Genomic DNA, 21,996 nt, shown 5'->3' with positions numbered 1-21,996 from the left:
CAGTCTGCCAGTGCAGTTTTTTAAGTTAAAATTCATGTTGCAGCGAAAATGTTCTGATGTGAATACGCGCCTTTAGCTGAAATTTCGAAAAAGGATTCAAGAATATTTCCCATCCTTTTTGTTCACACAAGGGGAAGAAACGAAAAAATTGTCAAAAAATAAATAAATAAATAAATAAATAAAATTTTAAAAAATAAGTAAAAAAATAAAAAGAAAATTAATTTGAATTTTGACATTTTGAATTCAAATTATGTTTTTCGCAATCACGAGTGTGTGTGTGTGTGTATGTAGGCGTGTGTGGGGGGTTTGTGTGTTTGTGTGTAGGAGGTATGTGTATGTGTGTAGGCATGTGTGTTTGTGTCTGCGTGCAGGTATGAGTGTGTGGGTAGTTGTGTGTATGAGTGTTTGTGTGTGGGGGGGATGTGTATGTGTGTAGGCATATGTGTTTGTGTCTGTGTGCAGGCATGAGTGTGTGGGTAGTTGTGTGTAGGTGTGTGTGTATGTGTTTGTGTATGTGTGTAGGTGTGTGTGTATGTATGTGTGCGTGTGTGTGTGTGTGAGTGTGTACGTGCGTGTATGTATGCGTGAAAGTGTAGGATATTGACCCAACCTGGAGACTTTGCTCGCTAGAGGAGCAGCATCGTGAGGCGGCCGGTCGACGGTGGTGCTGCAGAGGGTGCTGGTGGGAAAATAAAATCATAGGACATCAAAACAGTCAAATGAAAGCAATAAGCAATCGTGATTGCTCAAAAAAAAAAAAAAAAAGAAAGGGAGAATAGGTATTGCGCTGTTAACAAATAATGTCACGATTTGAGGGGGGTCGTGAAATTGTGAGTTTGTGACAAGGGGGAAGTCAGGGGTAGCAAGAAGTCTGACATCACGCTTTATTTAATGAGAATATGTAGATGAAAAATAGTGTGACACACATGACAATGGGACGGGATGGGAGAGGAAAAGTTAACTGCCACACTTTGTAATAAAAAAGAAGAGTAGGGGTGGATCAAAGATGTTGAAAAAAAGTGTGGCTTAATTTTTATGGACTTCCCCTATTTACACTAGCGCAGTCAGAATTGACCTTCTGGGAGAGGAGTTCAGCCATAGCAGTTCTCGAATGTTTTTGAACTACTGTATTAAGAATGGCAAAAAAAAAGGCTCTGGAGGGTTGCCCCCCCCCCCCCTTCCTCGTTGCGCCACTGATGCAATTGAAAATGTGCGAAAATGTATTTATAAATAAAAAGTGTTGTTAAAAAATTTAAAATATACTTAAAAAATAATCTGGCAAAGTGAAAATGGAAAATGTATCTTTAATGAGTTTACTTAAATATATTTTGTACAGGAAATTCTTAAATCTGACATGATTTAGAGAATAATCATTCAGTGTTTAGAGTTAAATAATTTCAGAAATATACGAGTACACAAATAAAATAACTATTCCAATCCAAAAGAGAAAAAATAAAGAAATAAAAAATAACACTGTATTTTCGCTTGCGATGAAACAAGACGATATTATTTATGACCAGAGACGCAATTCCTTAAATTATTTTTTCAAGTAATGGTAGTAGGTCATGTGACTCGCTATCAATCAATTACAAAGACTAAAAAGCCTCGACGAAGTGAAATAATACTCTCAGACAATCAAAAACTAGTAAGAGAAAAAGAAATTGAACTCTAAACTTTTTAATTAGCGAATTATATTATGCGACACATCAGAGCGATTTTAACTTGTTTCTTTAGATAAGCGATCGCTTTACTTCCCGCTTCGGCTCAGTGTTTAACTGAAACTTTTCCATTTCATTTTTAACAGGCTATCGATTCTTCCCTGCACGACACTTCTGTGAGGATGGAATACGAAAAACCACTAGAAATCACAAAAATGACAGAGGTAAGACCAGCATTTTGTTGTACTTATTTGTTCAATCGCTTATGAGCTTGGCCTAATTTGCACGCACACATTCACACAAAGAAAGGATAGGAGAGAGAAAGTACATCCATGCCCGAGCCGGGATTCGAACCCGGGACCTCCCCATCGATGTCAGATTTCTCTGACCACTAGACAAGGCGGGCGGCGATGCACGAAATAAACAAATCAAATGAATTGTGTACAGCTATAATTAGAAAAGTTTTCTTATAAATTGTGACTCTTTAATGGCGTACCACCAAGGCTTAATTTGTATAAGAACTCAGCTCTGGCACTACTTTTCGATTTTCAATAATTTTTCCATATTGAACACAATTCAAACTACCAACTCATCAAAATAAATTTCAAAGATTACAAAGCAAGGGTTCCTTTCATTGGAAATCAGAGGCGGCGAGTAAGTCTTATAATTGCAAGGGCAAGTTTTTTTTTTTTTTCTAGAAGTTGAAAACTATTTTAGGCTATCTTGATTGACTGGGGGGTTGGGGGGGTCTGATGTTCTCTCGCGTATATGTTTTTGAATTGTAGTTTTAAAAATGCCGTTTTGTAGAGTTTTGTCAATGTTTGGGGAACGGAAAAACGTTCTCAGGGTTGTCCTCGTAATGTTTTTTTTTTTTCATATAAATTAAGTCTAGTTACTAATAAATAACAATAATAAAAACGGAGAAGTTTGGACTGTCTTTGGTAATGTAAGGGTAAGGAAGGTTCTTCCCGGGAAAATTTTTTAAACTGATGTTGTAAAGACGCAAATTAAAGCCATCTTTAGCAAACTTAGAACAAGGGATTTGGGGTTCATTCCCTGAAATTTTGCAAAGTTTAAAAGGTTTTTTAAACGTTTTTTAAAAGGGTGTTGCAGACTTTTCTTTTATTGACTTAAGGAAGAACAAAGGGGTTCGTAGGTTCTCCTGTTTTTTTTTTTTTTTTTTTTTTTTGAACGGATGAAATCCTAACCTAAGAACTCAGTTTTGAACTTCCTTTGGGGACCTCAGAAAAAAATCTCCGTATTTTATTTTTTTTTGAATTGGAGTCTTAAAAACGTAGTTTTACGCTATCTAGAGAGATTCTTTTCCTAATTCCCCACCCCCTTCAGACTGGAGTCTTTATGATGCAAATTTAGGTCATCTTTGAATTTAAAGGAAGGAAGGAGGGAGAGCGCTCCGAGAATTTCTCCCGGTAAATTTTTTAAATTGAAGTTTTAAAAGTGAAATTAAAACAATATTTGGTGACGTTCGGATAATCTCACCCAGAATGGTTTAAAATTAAAATATTTACGTTGAGAAAATCTTTGATGATGAAAAATTGCGGGGGGGGGGGGGAATTTGACCATTTCTTTATATCAATAGATTTGTATTCGTAACAGCCGCTTCCCACAAGACATGAGGGAATTCCATGTATTAGGTTAGGTACACCATTGGGTTCCGTAATAAGGTTACAAAAAAATGGCATAGTCGTTGATGATTTTCTGCCAAATTTTGGAATGATTCTGGATGCAAACATTGAGTGATAAGTACGGGGGGGGGGGCAAGTGCCATTTAACATTTGACACTGTCAGAGATCACCCGCACCTACATATTGCTCGGTTTATCGGTTTTAAATGCTCAGATAAATTTGAGCAAGTGGGTCTCTGAGGAACTTTATTTAAATACATAAAAATTATTATCTGTTAAAATTTTGATTTAGGGGGGGGGGGGCACGTGCCAGCTGTGCTCCCCCTCATAATCACGGTTAGATGCATAAAGATTTCCCCTTTCGTTGAAGGTTTCACAGGAGGAAGCCAGACGTCGTCAAGAGTACCTGAAGCAGCAGAGAGACAAACTGCTAGCCCTGAAGAAACAGGAGAGAGAAAAGCTTCTCCAGAACTACGAAAAGAGCTCGTCCGATCGACCCCGGTCGGCGAGGGCGGCGAAGAGGATGGTGGAAGAGGAACAGACGGATGCAGACGTCGATACCAAAGTCCTGGCTTTTCGGAAATCCTTGGCGGCGAAACTCAAGGCCGAAGTTGTGGGTGAGCATTAAATTCGATCATAAAAATTACCACGAGGATACGAGTTTGAAGAAGACAAACGAGATCATTTTATCAACTCTGACTCCGGGAGTTTTGGAGCCTTCAACTACGATTCGTCGCTTCGGAAACTCCCGGAGTCGGAGTCCTCCTTTACCCCAAGATCAGTCCGACTCCCGACTCCAACTCCTTTACTCCAAAATCAGCCAAACTCTGACTCCATGACTCCGACTCCGCAGCCCTGCATCTTAATGTATTTAAAATTTAAGAGTAGTTACTAGTAGCTGTGCAACCAAGGGTGGACTGGCCCATCGACCCTCGGGCAGGTGTACCCGTGCCCTCAAATATGTGAGCCTTCGTTTTTTTTTTCTCCCACCCTCGAACCTGTGCTCCCTTTGGGAATCAAATTTGACGCCCGCTAGGGGGGATTGGATCCCCCCTGTACGCCAACAGGGGCGTACAGGGGGGGGGCATCTGTTGGCCCGGGCTTGAGCCTGAAGGGGAGCCAAATAGTTTTGTTTTAAATCATTCTAGTTTTAAAAATATTGGGGAAATATTTTTAAAACTAGAATGAAATATTAGGACAAACAATATGGAGGGGGCCGGAAAAGTCATTTGTGATGACTCCATGGCCGGATTTAGACTTAACGGAGCCCTAAGCTATTTCAGGTATGGGGCCCCTTTTGTAGATTTTTGAACAACGTTTCTCTCGGTGGTGTTTCCCCAGGGGCGTGCACAGGAGAGTGGGGGAGAAGGGACACCTGTTGGCCCTGACCCGAGCCTGAAGGGGGCCCAATATTTTTTAAAACTAGTGTTGAAATATGGGGTAAACAATATGGAGGGGGGCCTGGAAAAGTCATTTGTGATGGGCCCCAAAATTTCTGTGCACGCCTCTGAGTTTTCCTCGATTTGGACTGACCTATAAGGGGGGGAATGGTATCAAGAGACCCAGGAGTCCCCTTTAATAAGTGGGGTATATAACAATCCCGATTGCTGGGGGCCCAGGAGTTTCTCCCCCGGAGGAAATTTTGAAAAATAGATATTTAATTCTGCACTTTAAAGCCCTATAAGATGTAGTTGGAACTACAAAAATATCAGAACAGAAATAGGCAAGAAAAAAAGCTTTTTAAAAGTTATATACTCGTTCAAAAATTAAGATAACACACAGTAAATATTATTTTTGATTCGACAAATGAACCAGAGCAGTTGACAGAGAGAAAGATCACAGGAAGAGAAAAGACAATGCTTGCTCACATTGGCTTTCGGTACAATTAGTTTTTAATCACCCCTCTAACCCACCGAACAATGAATTAAATATAAAATGATCAATAGTAAAAAATGTTTTAAAATAAATGGTATACAGTTTTAGAAAATATGTAACAAGAGAGTAACATACTGCATATTTGAACAATTTATAATTCATACACTTGATAAGAAATAAAATTGGAACCCTTTGCTTAGGATTTTCAAAGACTTATCTATAGTTTTTTTTTTTTCAAATGCTCTAGAGCAGTAAAAATTATTCTAAGCACTTCATTTGTACTTTTCAGTCTCTGATATTTTAGTACTTGATTGTAAATTTGTTCAGTCCAGTTTCAATTTTGTAAGAGCAGCTGTTTTAAATTTTAAAGAAAAAAGAAACTATAGATTTCTCATGACAACAATTTTGCTTCAGTTGCAAGTGGAACAGAAAACGAAAAGGAATAGAGGTAGTGTGTTTTTCCCTATGCTAAACAGATTGACAATATGCAGAAGAAGTAAGCAAAAGGCAAGCAATAACAAAATAATTTTCAAAATACTGCATTCAGAATTATATAAATAGCAAGCTGTGAAACACGTGAGTCACAAAAATTGTAATATTGTTACAAATTCTGTAAATAGTAATTATTTTTGTGATTAATTTGTCGTAATCTAGCTAAATTTGGCGTTTATTAAATTATCTTTCATCTAAAATTATAGTAGTAACGTAACCTGTAAATAGTTTCTTGTAATGAATATACAGCCCCCGTACATTCGGCTGAAGTATACGGATCCCCTCATTTCTGAATGATAAAATTTGTGAATGGAAAGAAATAAGATAGCGGTCTACGATTTTCGGGAATCTTGTGGAATATTTGAGAGTTCTCTTTGTCTATAAATAGCCGTCCCGCATGATAAAAAGTCAGTCTCGATTGAGAAGTTGTTCTGAGAGTGTATTAGCTTTGTTTATTGCGAGGCATTTCGCTGTGTTGTTTTTCCCAACGGTTACACACGTATTGGATGTAAATACGTGTGTAACCGTTGAGTTTACGGTGTTGATTGATATTTACTTAATTGCTCATGATTAATTTATCAGTTGTTAACGATCTTTCCTGTACATAGTGTAAATAAATCTCCTGTGTTTTCTCAAGAACTGTGTCGTCATTTCAAGAAAGTTGGAAGCTGCACCGGAACCTTTAACAATATGTTTCATAAACATGAGAACCATAGTTTTTACATTTTTGGTGCAGGATGTTGCAAAGAGCTAAATTTGACTACATATATTGGCATTCCTTCTTCCTACCCTTGCAATTTGTACCCACACTGTTCCAAATTTTCAAGGTTTTTAATCACAGGTCATATTTTTTGGAATGAATCATGCTAATTTCCGGGAGTTGGGGGCTCCTAACAAAGCGAGCCCTAAGCTACAGCTTGTACGTAAATCCAGGCCTGGACGGGCCCCAAAATTTCTGCGCACGCCCCTGAACACAAATAGTGCAAAAACCCACTGCAAATTTCTACATCCATCTGTTTTTTAAAACAGAACACATGTTCAGACATAATTATGATTAGAGGAATATTTTTCAGTGGGGTTGCCTACAAAAATATGGCTGGAAGTAGGGGAACTGGCGCCGCTATTTTAGATCTTAGGTATACGTCTTTTCAGTTTTTGTTTTATTCTCAAAAATTATTTTTATTCGCGAGTAAAATCATTCCTTGATAAATTAAGGAGCATAAAATTGCCTTTAAAAAAGATGTTTTTATTTTTGTTGTAGCTGAAGAAGGCGTATAAATTTTTGAAAAACCCAACTCCTCCACTGTAAGTACCCGATCTCCACTACTATGGACAAACTCAAGAGGAGCAAACAAAATACCGAAAAGTAAAACTTTTTCGTTCTGTAACGCCAACATGCGTACATTAATTTTAACAACTATCCCCCCCCCCTCTCTCTCTCTCTTTAAGAGCCAAATTATTCATTTTTTTAGGAGCCAATTTTTTTAACGAGATTACACAAAAAAATCACGGAAAAAAATGTAAATTTGCCTCCCCTCAGAAGTTGCCGCCCAAAGCAAAGATTCCCGACTTGTTTCCCCCCTAGCACTGCCTCCTTTATCAGTGTTCAATCTGGTTCAATTTTTATTTCTAAAATTTTCTTCAACCATAGCAACCATCGATTTTTAGGCCATAGAGTCCGTCAGTATTACCATGGCAACGGAGTTGGAGTCAGAGTTAAGAGTCGAAGGGGCAAAATTCCAACAGTTGGAGTCGGTTATTTTCCCTTCAAAGTCCGCAACTCTAGTAATACTTGCGGAGTCGGAGTCGGACTGATTTTGAGGTCAGGAAGTTGAAATCACAGCGCCGATGAGAGGCCATGTCAGTCAAGTCAGAAACTAGGAGCCAACTCTTTGAAGGGCCCGGCTCGGAATCAGAGAAGTAGTATAAATCTTATACCTTTAGTGGGGGGGGGGGGGGGAGCGTGATTAAACTGACAAGGAACCGCCTTGGCTCTTGGCGATTCCGCGGAGTCGGTGTTGAAGGTTCTAAAATTCCCGGAGTTACTCATTTTCCCTGACTCCGCAGTCCTGGTATTTACAATTAGTCATGTTTTGGAGAAGCACGGAAAATGCAAATTAAGTTTTGTTGTTTTCTATGGAACGGAAGTTTAAAATTTTGTTATGAAACGGCTGCAAATGACAGCTGTTACTACTTACAAAGGGCCCACCTGCATCACTCTTTTGTTTTTCTTTCTCTTTGAAATAGACTAAGAATTGTGTTTATGAAAAACTTCCCTCACTGTATTTTCAACTTAAATTTTCATGGATAATTAAAAAATTAAACCATAAATCATTTTTAATATTCTTGAAAGAATTTTAATAGATTTTGTTGTTAAGTCAATTCCTGTGTAAGTACGAATGTATGGGTACACTATTTGAATTCCAATGGCGCATAGAAATTTTTTAGCTTAAACTTTTCGGCGTTCGTGTGCGTGTATATGTAGGCATATGTGTTTGTGTCTGTGTGCAGGCATGAGTGTGTGTATGTGTATGTGTGTGTGTAGGAGTGTTTGTTTGAGTCTGTGCGCAGGCATGAGTGTGTGTATGTGTGTGTAGGCGTGTGTGTGTATGTGTGTGTAGGCGTGCGTGTGTAGGTTTTCGCTAGAGGAGCAGCATCGTGAGGCCGGTCGACGCGACGGTGGTGCTGGCAGAGGGTGCTGGTGGGAAAATAAAATGATAGGAATTCAAAACAGTCAAATGAGAACAATAAGCAATCGTGATTGCTCGAAAAAACACCCAGGAAACAGTAGAGAAAACGAGAACTAAAAAACAGTTGATCAAACAATCCTTGCCGAAGTTCTGTGACGCCCACTGGCGAATGATGCGTCTCTGAAACTGTGTTTTGTTCACTTTTTCCAGGATTTTTTGTTTAAAAACTAAAGCTATGAGCATTGAGCATGAGGAAAGGTTTCACCAAGATATCTTTCCAATGGAACGCAAATATCAGGTTCATTGGGCAGAGTCAATGCTCAACAAATGCTGCTGAACTTCCCAACTCGAAAACGGCTGACCATAGAATATTTAAAATTTAGTATTTAGAACTCGTATCAGTCTCTAGTTATGCACATGACCCCTGGCTTTGGGTGCAATCGGATGTTCCAAAAGGTCCAACTTTTTTCTGTATATCAAATCCAAGTCCGTGTCGAGGCGTATTTCCTTTCAAGTTTCTGCTCCAAGCATCACTCAATCTATCTCCATCGTTTTCGTTCTCTATTTTATCGTAACATCTGTACGTAGACAGGGGATCTCCCCCCCCCCCCCCGCCATCATTTTAAAAATTTCCAAGGGAAGGCAAAGGGTTTGTGTTCAATACATTTTCTAGGGAAAATACAACAAAATACATGCAAAAAAAGTCTTATTTCATTTTGTTTCTAAAATCCAAGGGTGTCAATTGACCTCCCCAGAAGAAGAAAAAGAAAGAAGTAGAAAAATTTATTATTGTTTATCAGCCAGACATGTTCATTGTTCATTTACAGGATTAGTGTGCCACTTTTTAGTTAACCTCCCCCCTCCCTTCCCCCAAAATTATTATTATCATAATAAAACTGGAAGCAGAACCACAAAAGTTCAGGCAGGTTTTCTAAAGAATTACACGGGTCGTCGTAATCAGAATTTTGAATTCGGTTGAATATTGACATAGTCAAATAAATGATTCGAATAAAAAATTAAAAAAAAAATTTAAAAAATTTTTATTTTTAAATAAAAGGTTAAATAATTGATTTCATTATTCAATATTTTGGTGTGGTATATATTTATTTTGAAATTGTATTGTGAGTAATATTTTGCTTCTAACATTTTTCTTTTTTGTTGCAGATCAGAAATGAGATGAAGATGGATGCCGCTTCTGAATTGTACATTTCATGACTAAATTTCCGAACAAATGTTTAGAACTTATTTAGTGTTTTTGCTTAACTATTGCAATATTACTCAATATTATTCGCCCATATTTATTGAAAATTGTACTCCGATTAAAAATATTTTTCCATTTGATGTATAAGAATGAATTGTCGCTTTAAAAGAAAGCTGCGAATGCATGCTAACGAAATGCACTAAACGAAAGCATCAAACTATATTCTGTACTATTCTGAATCTGAGAGAACATTCGCCTTTTTCATGTGCATATTCATATTTTTTAACTATGTTTAATGTGTTTTTAGTAGATAATAAGTATTTTTAGCCCATACTATGTTTATAAATGTCGAAATGTAATTTTTAAAAATAATAAAAATTATTTATGAAGCAAAAAAAGGCTTTCAGATATTGTATCGAACATTCCATTCACTTATTTCTTTTGAGCAATCAAATGTAGTTCATGAATTCCCTTTGCCATGAGTGCCCCCCCCACTGAGAACAAGGGCGCACCCCTCCCCCCCCCTCCACCCCTAAAAATCGCGAAAACCCCGCAAAAGCAAGATACCCCAAAATGAAAAATATACCTTTCAAAACACCCCTCCTCCCTAAAAATTTCAATGGCGCAGTCAGCGCCATGACCCCCCCCCCCCGTAGGTGGATACCCCTGCCTTTGCCATGGCTTGACGTTTGTTTTATCCGCTTTGTGATCGGAGACAAAACTCCGGTGCAACGGCCGGTTTACTTTACGTCCCGGAAAATAATAAATTTGATAAAAGCTGACCAAAAAAATCTAAAAATAAGAAACTGAAGGATTAGTTACGCGATAGTTAATTTATCATTTGTAACACTAACATAAAAAATGATATCGGATTAGCTTGTGAAGATTATTACAACAAGATTAAAAACAAGAAGTTCTGTCCAATTAAAAAGTACATGAAAATATTGTTCAAATTTTTATTCATCATTCAAATAGTTTCTACTTAAGTAAGAAATAAAATGTTTAAATTAATTTGCTTGTTTCATGGATTTGGTTCACCTCTGGTTTTAGTTCATAGTAACCATTTACTCATAGCATTGAGAAGGAACTACTCTCTAAAATAATAATCTAAAAACCAACCAAGGACGTGTACCCTTCTGAATATTTGCCACCAGGCCTGGATTTACGTACAAGCTAAAGCTTAGGGCCCCCGCTTTGTTATGGGCCCCCATCTCTCGGAAATTAGGAAAGTACTTGAAAAAATAAATTTCATTTTCTAGTGCTTGAAAATTTGGAAAAGTGTGGCTACAAACCATAAATAGGAGGGTGTAGGGAGAAGGAATATGTGTTAAATTCAGCTCCTTTCTACATTCTGCACTAAAAATGTAAACACCATGGTTCTCACGTTTCTGAAACATATTACAAATTTTTGTGACTCACATGTTTCACATTTTGCTATTTATACACTATACAGGGTGTTCCGTTTTAACCTGCAAGACCTTTGTTTTCGCAACCGTTAACCGTAGATGCATACTTCCAATTTGCAAAAACGTTCAAAATCAGATGCAGAATTAAGATATTGAAAGTTTGAAGTAAAAATAAATATAAGTCAAAAAATACAAAATTTAACTTTTTATACAGGCCCCAGGTCCCCTAACTTATGCTTAGGGAAATAATCTCCATTGAAAAATAGTTCCAACACAAAAAGTTTGAAATTAGTACGACCAAAATTCACCGAGATATGAAACGCAGCGTTTTGTGACTTACACCACTTTTCACTCGCCTTCAATTACACCTTTTGGGGGGAAAATATAGTGGTTAACAAGTGTTTAAAATTATGTAAGGGCCTAGAGCAGCGTTTCTTAAATTGTGTTCCGCGGAACCTCGGAGTTCCACGAACCTCTTTCAGGGGTTCCATGAGACTTGTTTGTTTTCATTCCACATCTTTCAAATTTGCCACTTAAAAAATCGATAAAAATACTTTCCCAAAATTAAAATTAAATTTACTTTTACTTTCGTATACTTATCTGAGCTTTATTACCCATCAGGGTTAGCCACTATAGGAATAATTTTATTTGTCGCTTGAAACTGTACCTTTAACATTCAACTTCGGAATTCTTCAAAGATCAGTCATAAAGCACCATCTTTCGCACTTCAACTTCGAAAATTTCTTGAAGCTATTGACCCCCTAATAGCACCAAAGATAATTTAAAAGTGACTTCAACGTTGAAAAACTTTTGAGAGGGCACCCCAAGTTCTTTTCCTACATCATTACCAAATATTGGCTAAAATTACTATTTTTGACGTAAATTTCAAATATTCTAATCTAAATACTAGTCACTCTCCCAGTATCTATGGCAGCAGTTGAAAGTACAATTTTAACATTTAACGAGTGAGGACCAATTTAAGTCAACATAACACACAGTAACATCAAAATCTCTGATTTATAAATAAGTTTTAAAAAAATTGTTGAAAAATAAGCGACATTTTAGTTTTCAAGTTTTACGAACTTTTCCTTTTTAAATTTTTGCGAAATATTAACCCTAATGCAGGTAAAATACATCAGTATTTCTTTTCCTAATCAAGAAAATACTTGAATCGTATAACTCATGCATAAATTCTGAGACCCTCTCAGTACCCCTTTCAACAGTAAAGGGGCTTTGCGCCTTCTACAAAACTAAGAGTCGAATGAAAAATGATAATGATGATCTATTCACGTGTTTAAAGAAAGAACTGACTTAATAAGTGCTTGTTTTATGCTATTCTCATGTTATTATTTCGTAAAAATAAAAATGGAACTTTAATTTTGGGGGAGGGGGGAGGGGGCTAGGAGGGTATCTTCTGCGGCCATTTGGTGCATTTTGATGTGTCCGTTTCTCGAATTTTCGGAAGAATATCAATCAATTAATAATGACGTAAAAATAATTTTGCCCAATTTTTGAAGAAAAAATTTAACTTTAAGGGTGTCACCCACCAAACCTGCCCCGCATCTCCTTTGATCCCCCACTTTTTGGGGCACCAGCCGCCTTTACAAATAGGAGTGTTCTGATATTTTGCGAATAACAATAAATAATAACTAACAGTTAGCAATAATTAGCATGGTCAATAATGAAGTCTATTTAATTATCAATTTAACGATAAATAGTTAAAGAATTCTTTGAAGTAAGATCCTGGGCTCCCTCTCAAACAGAATCTTGCCTACGCCACTGCAAACTATTGAAAAAAAAACTAAGGTTTCCACGGAAAAAGTGAGCAATTAAAAGGATTCCACTAATCAAAGAAATTGAGAACGCTGACCTAGAGTGTGTGTGGTTTTTCAAATTCTTCGAGGTTCTGTATCACGTTTTTGCGTATGACAGCATAACATTTGCATTTATTTTTGAATAGTAATTAAAAATATAAATGTACCTAATTTTTCTTACTTTGACGACTTGTCATTCTTATGAAAGGGCATAAGTTCCAATCTCATCTTCTGCATGGTCCCTAAAATCTTTGAACTGGTATATCTCCTTGAGTTTTGGTCGCACAAATGTCAAGTTTTTTGTGTCAGTAATAGTTTTCAATGGAGATTATTTCTCTAAGTACTAGTTAGGGGACCTAGGGCCCGTGTAAAAAGTTAAATTTTGAATTTTTGGACATATATTTATTTTTGCTTTAAACTTTCAATATTTTAACTCTGCATCTGATTTTGAACATTTTTGCAAGTGGAAGTATACATCTAGGACGAACGGTTGCGAAAATAAAAGTCTTGCAAGTTAAAACGGAACATCCTGTATAATTTCGAATGCAGTATTTTTGGAAATTCATTTGTTATTGCTCGCTTTTAGCTTACATCTTTAGCTGTCAATCTGTTTAGCAATGGGAAAAAAAATACACTACGTCTATTCCTTTTCGTTTTCTGCCCCACTTACAACTGAAGCAAAGTAGTTGTCATGATAAAACCACCGTTTCTTTTTTCTTTTAAATTTAAAATAGCTTTCCTTACAAAGTTAGAACTGGACTGTAAAAATTTACACTCAAGTACTAAAATATCAGAGACTGGAAAGTACAAATAAAGTGCGTTAAATAATTTTAATTGTTCTAAAAACCTTGAAAGTAATTTAGATAAGTCTTTAAAAATCCTATGCAAAGTGGGCTCCAATTTTATTTCTTATCAAGTGTATGCATTATGAATTAGTCAGCTGGGCAGTATGTTACTCTCTTGTACATATATTCTAAAACTGTACACCATTTATTTTAAAGAATTTTTTTACTATTGATCATTTTATATTTAATTCATTGTTGTATTTGTTGGTGAGTTGGACGGGTGATTAAAAACTAATTGTACCGAAAGTCAATGTGAGCAAGTAACAATGCATTGTCTTTTCTCTTTCCGTTCTTTTTCTCTCAACTGCTGTCATGATTTATCGAATCAAAAACAATTTTTACTGTGTGTTATCTTAATTTTCGAAAGAGTATTATAATTATAAAAAAAAAGTTTGGTTTGCCTATTTTTGTCCTGATATTTTTGAAGTTTCATTGTCAATTACATCTTATACGGCTTCAAAACGCAGAATTTTATACATTTTTTTCAAAATTTCCTCCGAGAGAAAAACCCCCGGACCCCCGACAATTGGGAATATTCTATACTCGACTGAAATTGAAAGTACTGCTGTATGTATCAGAGGTACAACACATAATAAAGGGGGGGACGAAATACAAAATTGCTTCTTACGCCACCGAGAGAAACGTTGTTCAAACTACAAAAGGGGCCCCATACCTGAAATAGCTTAGGGCCCCGTTAAGTCTAAATCCGGCCCTGCCTGCGACACTGAGGGGGGGGGGGGGCACCACTTCTGGTGTCCCGGTTGAACGTTTCAGAAATCTGGCAAGCCTAGGTAAAGGGATGTCGTGTCACATTTCTGGGATTTGATAGATCTTTCAACGTGCATCCCACCGAATTAACTTTAAACGCTAAGATATAGCATCCATAAATATTGTAACGGATCCGGTGCGACTCCAACTTTCTTGAAAGGACGACACAGTTCGTCAGAAAAATACAGGAAATTTATTTACACTATGTACAGGAAAGATCGTCAACAATTCCTAAATTAATCATCAGCAATAAAGCATGTATCACTCAACACCGTAAACTCAACGGTTACACACGTATTTACTTCCAAATACGAAAAACAACACAGCGAAATGCCTCGCAATAAACAGAGCTAATACACTCTCAGTACAAATTCTCAATCGAAACTCCCTTTTTATCATGCGCAACGGCTTTTTATACACACCGAAAGAGACCTCTCAACTATTCCAGAAAATGCTACACCGTTCTACACTTTCTTATTTCTTTTCATTCACAAATTTTATCAATGAAAAATAGGGGAACGTATACTTCAGCCGAATGTATAGGGGTTGTATATTCATTACGGGAAACTATTTACAGGTTACGTTACTACAATAATTATTATTTACAGAATTTGTAACAATATTCTTTAAATGGGATCGAACTTGAGAATATCTTGTATGTACTAGTGATGTGCCGGATCGTTAAAAAAGTAGATCCGCGGATACGGATCATTAGTGTCAAGATCCACGGATACGGATACGGATCTCAAAATGTTTTTGCCCAATTCAACTATCCAAGTGTAAATTTTTTTACGGAAGGTATTCCCGTCACTATAATAACACTGTTTCTTCAAAAAATGTCATCTACGGCGAAAATATAATCAAGACTATGATTTACTCTTTGAAGAAATCTCCATTAAAATTGATGGAGAGTTGGAAGAGACGGGTCAGAGCAGCATTAATGCTTAGATAGAATGTGAAAAATTATTTCTATCTTGCTCGGTAGATGTAGGATACCGGAGCAAGAATGTAAAGCTGCTACTGGATAGGCTAGAAATAATTTTTCGCATTTTATTTCAGCATAAATGCAGCGCTGACCCATTCCACCCAAATTACTCCGACTGACGAAATAACAGAGCCGGGAACACCTTTACAAATAGTAAATAGAGACTTTTGTCTCACTTTTTTTGAAGGATGCCGGGAAAAACCAAAATGAAGAAAAACAGAAACCCCATATCAATAACAAAAACTAATATTAAACTAAAAATTAAAAAAAAAAAAAAAAAACATGTCTCAGAGGGCCGTTGGCTTCTGAAATGATACCTTATAATTTAAATAGGGAATAAAACCTAATTTAAACGGAATTTAAGTCTTTTATTCAAATATTTAAACATTTTTAGAATAGAAAAGATCCGTTTAAGATCCGTCAAAAAAGTAACGGATACGGATACAGATCTTTATTTTTCTTCGGATATCCGCAGATACTGATACGGATATCCGGAACATCACTAGTATGTACCAAAGATATTATTTAAACACATTCATGTGAACATTTTGAGTATATTTTTCATTTCGTTTGCCGTTAATCTTTCAATTACAGTTTTTTAACATTATCTTTTATTTTTTAATGTTGCTGATGAAAATTCATCAATATTCTAGTAAAATATGCATCAATTAAATGTAAATCCATGCGTTTACAATGTCAAACAAATTCTTATATTCCATTCACCATCACCCTATAAAAACAGCTTCTACAGTGGTTGCCGCTTATATGAATTACGTTTGTTTCAAACTGTTTTGATTCCACAAAACGGCTAATTCAATAAAGCTGGATTTTATTCCGTTTTTGACGATTTGATTCATTAAAGCGACTGATTCAGTTAACCGGCGTCCATTACAAATTCATGTATCTTGGGTTGATTTCTTCCATTTACGTCCAAAGAATAGCTGCAGTTTTGTATTTTCTCTCTCTCTGCTCATGGCGCCATCAGGCGCAATATATGCAGTTTCTTTGGCAGAAAAGGACCTTCGGTTGCGAGAGGAGTCAGACTATGAATCTCTGACGCAGGAGACAGGCGCCGTACAAGTATCAATTTATTCCTTCTACATAGGCTTTCCAGATTTCTGAACTGTTCAACCGGGACACGGAATGTCCCCCCCCCCCCAGCGTTGCTAGTATTCAAAAGGTTACGGACCTGTGCCTGCTTTTGGAGTGCTTTATGGGGCAGTCTATTCTCAATGTTATGAACAAATGGTTACTAATTATTGGGCTTGTCAGATTTCTGAAATGTTCAACCGGGACACCGGAATGCCCCCCTCCCCCCCCAGCCTTGCTAGTATTCAAAAGGTTACGGACCTGTGGCTGCTTTTGGAGTGTTTTATGGGGCAGTCTATTCTCAATGTTATGAACAAATGGTTACTAATTATGAACCTAAAACAGGGGTAGTAAAAAATAACATTAGCAGAAAAAATTTGAACATTTCACTTCTTATATGAAATGTTTACAATTTATTTTAGTAAGAGGAAACACTTTGAATGAGGAATAAAAAATTCGATATACATTTCGGTTTATAGGACTTTTTTAGACAGTGGTTTTTGTTTTTAATCTTGTAAAAATCCTCAAATGCTAATCCGGTATTCATTTTACAAGTCAATGTTGCAAATGATAAAGTAATTATCCTAAATGATCCTTCACAGTTAATTAATTCTAGACCTCTTTGGCCATTTGTAATCAAATTTATCGTTTTCCGGGACGTGAAGTAGACCGGCCGGGACACCGGGGTTTTGTCTGAAAACCAGGACAGTCCCGGTCAAACTGGGACGTCTGGTAAGCTTACTTCTACTTATCATGCTATGTGATCTGGCAGTGTAGGAGCTTTGCTTTTAGAAACAAATTTGCATTGTTAACAACTTTTAGTGTCAGTGTGGTGCACATACAGTCAGTGAATTGATAACTTCAAAGAAACTCAGGGAGAGGAAAGAAATACAATCATGTATTCGGATATTTTACGGTTAACCGAAACCAGAGAGAAATACCACTCTGGTTTCGGAAAATAAATAAGGGGGGGGGGGAATATTTAACCCCCCCCCCCTTATAATTTTGCATATGGGCGCGTTTGGCTCCAGCTGGCCAATGGGGTTGTTTCCATTAGTCAAAAGTACTACGTTTTGTCACTGAAGTTGGTAGAATGCTAAAAAATAACAACATGGACCAAGGAAAAAATAATATTTGCCCAACGTTTAATTTTTAATTACTCTTTTAAAGTGACTGATTTTTCAAACAAGGTGTGTCACAAGTGATGAACTTTGGCGCTCTGAATGCTTACGCTTGCTGTCTACCGCGTTTCCAGATTATGATAATTAAGAAGCGAATTAAATATTGCGCTCTGTTCTAATGGTATCAGTGAATTGCATTTCATCACTTGTGATGTCATGTGCAGAAGCGTGGGAAATGAAATTGAATCTGCGCACCGATTATTATTATTATTATTGTTATTTTTTTAATATTAAACTTTGCCAAATTATTTTTTAAATGGTCAAATCCTATGTTTTTAAACATGCTCTTTCAGAAAAAATACTTTTAAAATTTTGGAAACAACCCCATTGTGCAGCAAAATGAAGACACCTTCCGTTATTCTTCCTTAAGTAATTCGCAGTTACTAACTGCGAATCAAAACCTTTTAGAAAATATTTTCCTTTTGCACATCATGTTATACATTAAATTTTGACTTTTTGTTTTAAGGTCGAACATTCATTGTTTTGTATAGTTTTTTGTGTTCCACTTTTCCAACAAACGTTATTTCTAATTTAAGGTACATTTTTCTGAATCGTTAGCCGCTTTAAGGTAAAATCAAATGTTCCGGTACTGAAAAGTTCATTAGAGCTCCCCCTTCACAGAACTTAATTTCTAAGTAAGCTCAGTTCCTGCACTTTTTTTTTTTAATTTTGCGTGAGATTCCTTCTTTCTTTATTTCTTTTGCGTAATTTTCCTTTTTCTTTCCCCCCCCCCCCCCTCCTCTCTCTCTTTGCATGTAGACCCACCAAAGCTTTTTAAAAACGCTCACCGAGGAAGTTTTTTTTCCTCATCTTACCTTTAATTCTTTCTTTTTTTTTCCAAGGCGAAAAAACTTTTGCATTGTGTATTGTAAAAAAAAAATGTGAGTTTTTTTACGAACCAGTGAGATACCGCCTCCCTCCTCCCTTTTTTTTTTCTTCTTTTTCTTTTTGCAAAAAAAATAAACTTTCGACTAGAAGACCGTTAAGTAGGGGAATATGGGGCAAAGTGAAATGATGGAAAATTTATTATGCTTTTATCGCCACTTGTCTAGTAATATTGTAACGGATCCGGTGCGACTTCCAACTTACTTGAAAGGACGACACAGTTCTTGAGGGAAACACAAGAAATTTATTTACACTATGTACAGCAAAGATCGTCAACAACTGCTAAATTAATCATCAGCAATTAAGCAAATATCACACAACACCGTAAACTCAACGGTTACACACGTATTTACTTCCAAATACGAAAAACAACACAGCGAAAAGCCTCGCAATAAACAGAGCTAATACACTCTCAATACAAATTCTCAATCGAAACTCTCTTTTTATCATGCGTAACGGCTTTTTATACACACCGAAAGAGACCTCTCAACTATTTCAGAAAATGCTACACCGTTCTACACTTTCTTATTTCATTCACAAATTTTATCAATGAAAAAAAAAGAATAGGGAGATCGTATACTTCAGCCGAATGTATAGGGGCTGTATATTTATTACGGGAAGCTATTCACAGGTTACGTTACTACAATAATTACTATTTACAGAATTTGTAACAATATTTTAACTTTGTAGAAACACGTAGTTTATTCCAGTCAAGAAAACTTACTCTGAAAATCAAAGAATATAATAATACAAGCAATTTTCAATAATTGATACTCATGTTCTAATATTTTGACGTAAACCAAAAATTATTTTTGTTATTATTAAATGATTAAGTGTTTGTTTTTAACATTTTATATTTTAAATGAGGCCTACAAATATTCAGTGCAGTATATATTTGTTTATTTTTTAGCTTATTTGTATTTTAAATACTTTATACTGTTAGTCAAGTGCATGCAGGGCAAAGTGAAATAGTTAATTTCATTTACCAATTCAATCTTTTATCAAATCACTTACATACTCATTTATTAATTTCATTTAGATACCTTCATTTATGAATTTGCTTATTTATTCCTTCTTTCACTTATTTTCTTATTCACTCACTATTTTATTCACTCAATTATATTTTCTCATGTAGGGGAATGTGGGGCAAAGTGAAATGGTTAAGTAAGATCACTGTGTTTTTTCAAAATGGACAAATAGGAAAATTGTTTTGAAAATTAAAGTACATAAAGAAAGAGCATTGTATTTCATAATAAAACTTGCGTTGAAACAGTATTTTTTATTTTTGGCAGTAAATTTGAGTCTTCAAAAAGAAGTGGAAATTTTTCACTTATTTTTTTCATGGGACAAAGTAAAAAATAAAATACTTTTCTAATGAAGTATTTTCTATTCGATTATTAAATATATTTTTGATCAAAAAAATTAAAGGTTGAATGATTGAATGAAAAGATAATAAAACGAAAAACGAATAACTAAATGACTAAATCAATTAATATGTGAAGAAAAATAAATGAGCGAGTAAAAGAATGAATGAATAAGAAAATAAGTGAATGAATGAATAAATAAGTGAATCTACTAAGTGAAGGAATGTAAATGAATTAATTAATAAATGAAAACGTAAATGATTTATATTAAACTAGCTGCGATGCCCGGCTTTGCCCGGTGTACCTTGAAAAAAAAACCATTGTGTCAAGTGAAGTATATTCAATAACCTGGATTAAATGAAAGAAAAAAAAAACCATCCTGCAAAATTTTCCCACCAAACAATGACGATAGATACTAAAATACTTTTAAGAAATTAAAATGAGAAAGATGGATTTAAAAGGCGTAACTATGGAAACCAATGTTGGTAAAAAAACCGGTTTTTTTCAAAAAAAAAAAAAAACCCCAAAAAACCGGTTTTATGGTTTAAACCAGGTTTTTTTGGTTTAAACCGGTTTTTTTTTTTGGTTTAAATACTATTTGCGAGAAAAACAATTAATTTTCGGAAGGCAATTAAGGTTCCATGTAATTAACAGTTATTCAATAGTCATATTATACCTAATTTCTTGATTAATTAAAGAGATAAGAACAAAATCTTGTAACTAAATTAAATAATTAAAATAGCTTTCTGCGGGGAAATATTGATTAAAATGTTTGACTTGATTAACATATTAGTATGTATGTATATAACTTGACGTTAAATCCCGGTTATCACAAATTTGCCATTTCAACTGCGCTTGCGCGCGGACTTAGCTTTTTGGGCTTTCTGTTTTAAGATTTCGTGTTGCTTGTTTATATTTAAGCTGAGGGAGAGTCCCACCAAATTAATGAATGCGATTAGAAAATTTTCACAGCGACTTCGTGACATATTATATGAAACTACGGATATGAATAACTGATAATCTTAAGAGAAAAATGACACTTCAATATTCATTAGTTTGGAAATATTTATTTAACATAAATGTAAAACACGTTGTGTACTTCAAAAATGATTGGAATATTAGTACAGAAATCCGTCTTTTGCGGATATTTTACGTTAGGCGTAAACAACTTAGTATTATACATTTTTATTTAGGTTGAGGGTTCGGCTTTGTATTAGAAGTGATGCTGAAATTCTAGTACGCTCTTCTGAAGTTAAAAATTTGGTCCTGAGAAAGGACAGACGATTCAGACACCGAATCCATTAATAATTAAGACGCAAAATTTAATCTTTACCGAGGCCTAAAAACTAAATCAGAAAAAACTTTGTGATTTCTAATTTTTATCTTATGCCATCTCATATTTATTACCAAATTTAAAGTGTTGGTAATTAATTTAGCAAAAGTTTTGAAATCAGCTCGCGCGCAAGCGCAGTTGAAATGGCAAATTTGTGATAACCGAGATTTAACGTCGAGTATGTATATATAGACCCTTTATGATACGAAATACTTTAAGAAGTGGTTGTGATGCGGGTTAAGATAAAATATAATGAAGATCCAAGAAAAAAACTTTATAAAACCAACATAATATGAATAATTATCGAATAAAGGTAAAAGTTATATTTTTAAGCATAATCTTTTCAAAAGAACAGTTTTCATATTTTTTCTTTCTGATCTTACATAACGCTGATTTTTATATACACAATGTCGCAAATATTGAAGTAAAGCAAAATGTACAACAGTACATGATTGAACAGTCAAAAAATCGATTGCTGTTGTACTGACAAAGTTTTAAAAAAAAGTGCTGCTCTATATTCGACTCCGTTCTTATTTTGGAAAGACTTGGAAAAGATATCGACGATTTGATAGTATATCAAAGCATGGATTATCCCTCAACAGCATTATTTTTTGAAGGCTTTGGTTAGCTGGAAAACATAAAAAACTTATCGTTACGCACGGGACAAATTTTTTCAAGAATCGTCCTTTAATAATCGGATTAAAATTAAAAAAAATCATTATAAAAATATTCTGTTTTTCACTTTGCCTAGTAAAAAAAAGAAGT

General features: G+C 35.4%; 1 protein-coding gene across 2 annotated transcripts in view; it reads left to right on the top strand.

Moving 5' to 3' along the window:
- LOC129222212 (cilia- and flagella-associated protein 36-like) overlaps positions 1–9,943 on the top strand; it is a 105,212-nt gene extending 95,269 nt beyond the window's left edge. For both annotated transcript variants that reach the window (XM_054856689.1, XM_054856687.1), the window contains exon 8: positions 9,525–9,943. In XM_054856689.1, the coding sequence (XP_054712664.1) occupies positions 9,525–9,535 (11 nt within the window). In that variant the 3' untranslated portion in view covers positions 9,536–9,943. The remainder of the gene's footprint in view (positions 1–9,524) is intronic.
- Positions 9,944–21,996: the final 12,053 nt, after the last annotated feature.

This window comes from Uloborus diversus, chromosome 5, assembly GCF_026930045.1.
Source record: "Uloborus diversus isolate 005 chromosome 5, Udiv.v.3.1, whole genome shotgun sequence".
NCBI lineage: Eukaryota > Metazoa > Arthropoda > Arachnida > Araneae > Uloboridae > Uloborus > Uloborus diversus.
This window is presented reverse-complemented; position numbering and strand designations above follow the sequence as displayed.